This window comes from Engraulis encrasicolus, chromosome 15, assembly GCF_034702125.1.
Source record: "Engraulis encrasicolus isolate BLACKSEA-1 chromosome 15, IST_EnEncr_1.0, whole genome shotgun sequence".
Lineage (NCBI taxonomy): Eukaryota > Metazoa > Chordata > Actinopteri > Clupeiformes > Engraulidae > Engraulis > Engraulis encrasicolus.
The window spans coordinates 10,338,267-10,345,960 of record NC_085871.1 but is presented as its reverse complement, the minus strand read 5'-3'; the positions used below and the strand labels follow the sequence as shown (position 1 = coordinate 10,345,960).

General features: G+C 37.4%; 1 gene segment (V, D, J or C); it reads right to left on the bottom strand.

Moving 5' to 3' along the window:
* Positions 1-2,555: 2,555 nt before the first annotated feature.
* On the bottom strand, positions 2,556-5,034 carry LOC134464816 (Ig lambda chain C region-like). The segment is given in 3 exon segments: positions 2,556-2,857; positions 3,810-3,861; positions 5,002-5,034. Coding segments are annotated over 3 exon segments (387 nt in total).
* Positions 5,035-7,694: the final 2,660 nt, after the last annotated feature.

Sequence of the window (7,694 nt, the reverse complement as noted above, 5' to 3'; positions counted from 1 at the left end):
CAAATACGTTTTGTAAGAATTTTACTCTATTTCCACATTAAAATGTGCATTTCACTGAATGTCCACAATTATTACACTGAATGACGCCTTGGCAAAAAACGTACGTAGGCCTAAAATAATTAAAAAGAAAATGTTGGCTGTTAACCTGCAGATTTCAGGGATTTCGACTTAGAGTGTTCTGATAATTCATGTTCAACTTACAAAATCCCTGAATCGAACCAGTAATATGGGTGCTACATGGTAATAACAATGTTATAATGGTGATAACAATAAAAGTCATAATTTCAAGTAGTATCATCATATTATTGTATGTTATAATAATATTGCTACTTATATTGCAGTTTTGATTCTTAATATACAATTATGAACCGATTACACTGAATGAAATGACCCTTATATTAGACACCCTACATAAAACAATGACTTTGACCCACAATGTTTACTATGACTATTTACAAAACATGCTTGTTTGGATGAATATCTGAGTATAAAAGTACTTTTTGACATTTCACTGAATGACATCTGTTTTTGTGGACGCTGTTACCACAAGGTAAAAATACAGAATTTTCAACCAATGAAGCACAAGAATCTTCCTTTGCATCATCACTTAAGGGGTCCCCAGGGGTCCTTTTGATGATGTCACATATTGTTGTGTGAATATCACTTTTTATTATGATTTAAAATCACCATGTTGATCTTATTACACTGAATGACATCTAAGAAAATGAAAATCCGGACAAAAGATGATTTGAATATCAAAATTAAATAGTAATGAAATGTGCTTTTAATACAATAACAGGAACACTTCTAGAATTATGCCCAGAGAGTGAAAAAATAATTTTGTTGGCACACTTGTTCTACTTGTGCTACATTGGCATAATTATTCAAGGATGTATTGGTGATTTTTAAGTTCAGACCATTACACTGAATGACATTTTTGCACTTTATGAGATTATTTCACACATACATTGACAATTATTTTTCTTTAAATGTTACTGAAATGAGAAACCAGACTATGCTGTTTATCAGCATAACATTCAAAATTCATTTATTTACTTTTTTGATAGTTATATGAGTGCGGAACAAAAAAAATCACAACTCGTCTTTAACCCTGTAGTAAGGCTTAGAAGTCTTACGTCAACTAGTGAACTGGGAAGGGTTTATAATAACATTACAGTAGAGAGAGCTTTTGGATAGCGCACTGTGTACTGTCTGTCTGTCTGTAATTCTGTCTGTCTCTCTCTCTCTGTGTCTGTCTCTGAGTGTGTGACTAAGCACAGATGTCTCAGGGCAGTTTGTGTCTGTAGGTGTAACCCAGGAAACAGTGCACTCTGTGGGGGAAACTAGTATTTGCATTGCCAGGCTTGAGTGGGTCTGCTAGTCCCAGAATAGAGCAGCACTACTGCCAGATGTTCAAGAGTTCCCACGAGATTTCAAAAAGGCTGCATTAGAATCAGGACTTTTTAGAGAAGGATAGAGATTCAAGATTCAAGATTCAAGATTAGTTTATTACGTCTTATTATAGGTTTGAAGCCTATAAAGAGTAAAAATTGTTGTGTTTTTCTTGTGTCCTCAAAAAGATTTTAAAAATAAAAATAAAAAAAAAGAGGGGGGGGGTGGGAAAAAGTGCAAAGAAAGTGCCTTGTTGTCTTCAGCATGAATTCAGTAATCTTATTGCTTGGTGGAAGAAACTACTTTGGAGTCTGGTAGTATGAGATTTCAGGCTTCTGTACCGTTTCCCAGATGGTAACATAGTAAACAGTCCATGGTTGGGGTGACTAGGATCAGCCAAGATTTTCTTTGCCTTCCTGATGCTCCTTCCCTCAAATAGCTCCAGTATGGAGGGTAAGTCACAGCCGCATATATTCTGAGCTGTACGCACAACCCTCTGTAGAGCTCTCCTGTTGGCTTGAGAGCAGTTCCCATACCATGCAGTAATGGATGATAGATAACTAGTGTGTAGGAGGGAAATATGTAGAAGTAGAAATTAATTTTTGTAAAGACCTTGTGTAGGATGAAATTCGGCCTATGGCATGTAAATGTAAGTGTAAATATTAACATAATTTTATGAAAGACACGATTTTATCAGATTGTCTTCAGGCATTGTCCTATATGACACATTCAAATGTGGTGGAGTGGAAATGCCTGAAGGTTTTTTTTTTTTTAAATGTCTGTAATTTTTAAACCTTGTGATCCTATTTAACATTTGATACTATAGCCAAGCATTTAATACTTTTTTTAACCATTGTTATGTACTTTCATTGTTGAGTGGCAGTGAAATGCAGAAATGAAAGCAACATGAAAAGATTTCACCATTGTAAAGACAAAAGCAATGACTAAAGCAAAGTCTAAAACTGTGATTTTCTTTATTCAGAAATAGTCAGAATGCCATAAAAGCTCAAAGCAAAAAGCTCTTCAGATTCTCAAATGATATGCAAGAACTAAAGGATGATTTTTAAAAAGTCACTCAGACTTGAACACACACACAGAGAGTGAGAGTCCCTGTCAGACACACTCAATACAAATCAAAATAATGGCAGACATTAAATCAGAGTCTAGGAGCAGTCTGATTTCTTCAGGATCTTGGTGACAGTCTGGGAGCCCCGTGTTGCCTGGCAGGTCACTGGGACGTCCTGGGTCCACTCCTGGAGAGGGAGGGTCAGGGTGCTGCTCCAGCTGTACAGGCCGTCCTTCTGTGGGCCCCAGAGACTGGTCTCCCCGCTCCTGCTGCTCCCCGCGACAGACCAGCTCAGCCTCCAGTCGGACGGGAAGCCTCCGTTAGCCAGGCACATGAGCGTGGCCGAACTCCCGCTGGTGTCCAGGGGGGGCAGCACTGTCACTTTGGGAGTGGTGTCACCTGGGGAATGAAGACAAGAAGGACAAAATGAGAGAAACAAGGGTATGAGATAAAACATCAAAACCAGTCAGAGGCACAAAGGTAATGTAACAGATCAATGCAATGTAACACTGTAATATAACTCACAGGACCCTCTTGAAAATGACTATGAGATGTTCATCTCAAGGGGCTTTCCTTTAATAAAGAATTTGAATTTGAATTCAAATCACTGTAGCATTGTACATTGGTTTCCTTCTTAATTTGGGAAAACATATTTAGTAATACATAGTATGTAGAATGTTTCAGAGAACACAGAGTTTTAGGTTTCAGGTTTCAGGCTTTAGTCTTGATTTACAGAATTCTACTCAGATTTTTCTCTAAATGCACATTAATTTCAGTGTGCAATCTGTTCTTAAATACTTTTGAGAAGACACAACCTGCATAAATTAAGCACAAACCACTGATAACACAATAAAATAAGATTTTGCCATGGGCATGCATTTTAAAACAAGTTATGATGCATATTCCCCACTACCCATATGAAGTGTTCATAGTGCTGTACTCACAAGTGCAAAGTAATTTATCCATAGTATACGTAGATTTTAAATCATTAATAGTCACACACTCCAAACAATAAAAAATGGAATAATTCAGCTGCTTCCTACATCATGTTTACTGCCAAATGTGCACCACAGGCCATAAATACAATTTTCACCCAGACCAAAATCCTTCACAGTGGGCTACAGTAAAATAGCCTCATGTTTTAGGAACTCGAGAAAAGACACAATTTCACTAACTCCAACTGTTAAAGCACACAAGCCACTGTACCATTAAAAGGACAAACTCATCTGAGAAACACAACAAATTGAAGTCAATTTTTTATCAATCTAAAACAGACCCTTAACTAGGCTAGGTAAAATAGTTTGAAACTGAAATTGAATCCTGGTTAAAATTATGAAAACGGTTGACTTACTTCCCACGTCAAGTCTGCTGCCTCCTCCAAACGTGTACCACAGTGATACAAACTCATAGAGGCGCCATACAAAAACCTCTTCATGCTACACTGGGCTTGACTGTGAGACTGTGACTGTGTAGCTTACCAACTCACCTTTTGGAGTTCATGGATGATTTTAGGGTCGACATTCTCATCATTTGCCATTGAAAGGAAATCATTGTTTTATTTCTAATTAACATTACATTCAAATAGTAAAAGGTGTGGTCATGGTCTCTGTGTTCAGTTTTAGACAGCATTGTTTTCTGACATTTTAACTGGCTATGCAGCAATGGCAGACTTTAACTCACTGGTCTAGTTTATGTAAGTGTAATAATTAGTGAGTCCAATGTCAGTTGGCCTACAGGCCTATGATTAACCTCTACTATATAAAAGCATGACATTTTTTCTGACTAAGTTCAATACCTTGTTACATGGTTGCTGATGCATGCTGTAAACTGTCAGTAGATTAGGCAGCGTATCCTCTCTCCTCAAACTTTACTGACACAGAATGTTTAACTGTGTGGAGTTCCCCCCAGGAACCATCCAACATCTAACTAACCAATAACCATGTCCTGTGATGAACGTGATCTTCTAATCACTCGTTCACCATGTCCTGCTGTGATAAACATGATTTGATGATTTACTGATCACTGGTTCTGAGGTTTGGTCCACTTCAGGTGGGGACTGGATAACCTCTTAGTTTTGCTATTAATGGTGTCAAAGCTATGGCCAAAAGAAACATAAATATCCCTGCATGTTAGTGTGTTGGCTTTGTCATCATTTCCTGTTATGTCCACCAGGGGATGGAGAACACATTGGATGTGGTGGGAATGGGTGGTGAAGAAAATGTAGATAATTTGCATAACTAAACTGAGAAACGTGTGATTGAGATCTTTATATGAGAGGGAGACGAGGACTGGAGCACTCAAGCTCTAGAGGACATTATCTGAAGAAAATGAAACAACATCACATTCATCATCTGGACTCTCCTGCTCTGTATCACAGGTAATGTTTCTGAGAAAGTTGAATATTTAAACATTCAACTATACTATACAACTGTACTATATGTTGTACAAATCAGTGTTCTGTATTTATCATTTATTTCAGTATGCAGAGGCCAGTATACTGTGACTCAGACTCCAGCAGTGAAAGCTGCTCTTGTGGGACAAACCATCACACTCAACTGCAGGAGCAGCAGCCCCATCACTAGTAACTGGTTTTCCTGGTACCTCCAGAAACCTGGAGAAGCTCCTAAACTGTTAATTTATGTCATAAGCACCCGCTCTGGATCAACTCCCAGTCGCTTTGTTGGTGGAGGATCCAGTTATGGCAGTGACTTCACTCTGACCATCAGTCAGCCTGCCATCAGAAGCTAAGGTGCTTAAATAAACTTTTGATGGCATTTTTTGTTAAAAGTTGGCAACCATGCCAGAAGTTATCAGCATGGGCTAAGGTTTCAGAATCACCTGGTTGCCAACACGGAACTTGACCTTTAAGGTCAAATATGAAGGTCAAGAGGTCAACCACGGTCAAATAACAGTGTTATTTAGTTAAAAATTGTTACAAAGTTGTTAAAAGTGGGCAACCATGCCAGAAGTCACCAGCATGGACTAAGGATTCAGAATCAACTTGTTGCCAACACTGAACTTGACCTTTAGTTTAGTTCAAATTTGAAGGCCAAAAGGTCAAAAACAGGGTATTTTCTTGCTAGTCTTTGTTGGGAACTGTATATTCATGGAATTACTTTTCAAAAGTTGGCAACCATGCCAGAAGTTATCAGCAGGGGCTAAGGTTTCAGAATCACCTGGTTGCCAACATGGAACTTGACCTTTAGGGTCAAATTTGAAGGTTAAAAAGGTCAAACACTATGTATTTTAAGGTTTGACTTTTTGGGGGACTGTGTTCGTGGAAATCTTTTTCAAAAGTTAGTAACCATGCTAGAAGTTATCAGCATGGACTAAGGTTTCAGAATCACCTGGTTGCCAAGAGGGAATTGACCTTTAAGGTCAAATATGAAGGTCAAAAACAATGTATTTTCTGGTCTTTTTTGGTGATCTTTATATCCATGGAATTATTGTTTTCAAAAGTTGGCAACCATGCTAGAACGTATCAGCATGGATTAAGGTTATAGAATCACCTGGTTACCGTATGGAACTTGACCTCTAAGATCAAATTTGAAGGTCAAAAGGTCAACCGAGATCAATAAAAAAACAGTTTTTTGGTGATGTGCTTTCATAAAATAGTTGTTTGCATGGTACTGTATATTGAATAATTAGTAGGCCTATAATTTAATGTTTGATTTGGCTTATCATGGTGGGGCTCTGGCCTGTCATCCTTAGACATTCATCATAGCTCATTAGCATAAAATTAACTTAAACTTGCATTTTTTAAATTTTCATTCTGGTCATCTCAATTACTTTATTCTTCTTTGTGAAGCACATTAAGCTGCTGGTATGAAATGGGATATGCCTTGGCTCACCAGTGAATTTGCTTCTTTCCATGGAAAAAATAATGACTTCCGTTATTTCTGATGTGTTTCAAACAGTTATAACAATGAAGGATACTTGCTGATTTGCTATGTCATATCGTGGTTAGGAAATAACCTACAGTAAGAGTAGAGCAAGTATTGCACTCTTGATGTTCTCATGACTACTGTAGAATGTTCTGTTGCAATTTCCCAGGCTTGAGTTTTTGTGTCACCTGTATAAAGCACCATGCTTATCTTTGGGTATTGATTGACTATTTTCAGAAGACAAAAAGGCAATTGATATGTTACCACCAAGTGATGCATATGGATTGCATCTTGCATAAGCAAATCAGCAGGCAACTGTATGGCTGCAGTCTGACAAAGTACATATTAACAAAGACAATGAGGAGACAGGTGGTTGGAAAGTTGTAGACCAACACTTGATGGCTGTGTGGTAAAGGAAACCTCCAGTTCCACATACTAGCCTAGGACAGATAAGATGTGGTTGTAGAACCAAGTGGGCAATACATGCCTGCAGTTGCCTGAGGAATGGACAGCCCTGTATACCTGCATGTGATTAAATGTAGAATGTTTAAACGTCGTAGGGATAGAACATGATCTGGATGACACAACCTTTTTGTAATAACAGCAACAATAGCTCCTTTAAATACATAAATATCCAGTGTGTACTGACATCACATTTAAATTTTAATTATTGTTTTAATTATTATTGAAGTAAAGAAACAACATGATCAATTGCATTCTTGTTATTGACAATTTGCAATAATCACTTTCACTCATACCCTAATAATAAAGACTATATAACTTCTAAATATACAGTCCCCTAAAGTAATGGAACAGAAAGGCAAATTTCCTTGATTTTGTTGTTCACTGAAGACTTGGTTTTAAAGGGGCTCTAAGTAGAATTAAAAGGTTAATTAATCACTGTCCAGAGTCATCTGATACTTACAGTAGGTGAAGTGTGACTCTCGAAACCTCATCAAAAGAGTGTTTTATGTTCTTTACGATTATTTGTTCCAATACTTTCACTCACCTAAAATGATTTAAATAATATGAAATATCTCCAGGTACTAATTATTCAATACATCATGCAAACAACTTGTATTTTATGAAAGCACATCACAGAAAACCCAAAACATTTTTTTTTTTTTTTTTTTTACCCCGGTTGACCTTTTGACCTTCAAATTTGACCTTAAAGGTCAGGTTCCATGCTGGCAACCATGGACCATGAAACCTTAGTCCATGCTGATAACTTCTAGCATGATTGTCAACTTTTGAAAAAGAATTCCATGAATATGAAGCCCCCCTCCAAAAAAGGCAAAACAGAAAATGCATTGTTTTTGACATTCAAATTTGATCTTAAAGGTCAAGTTCCA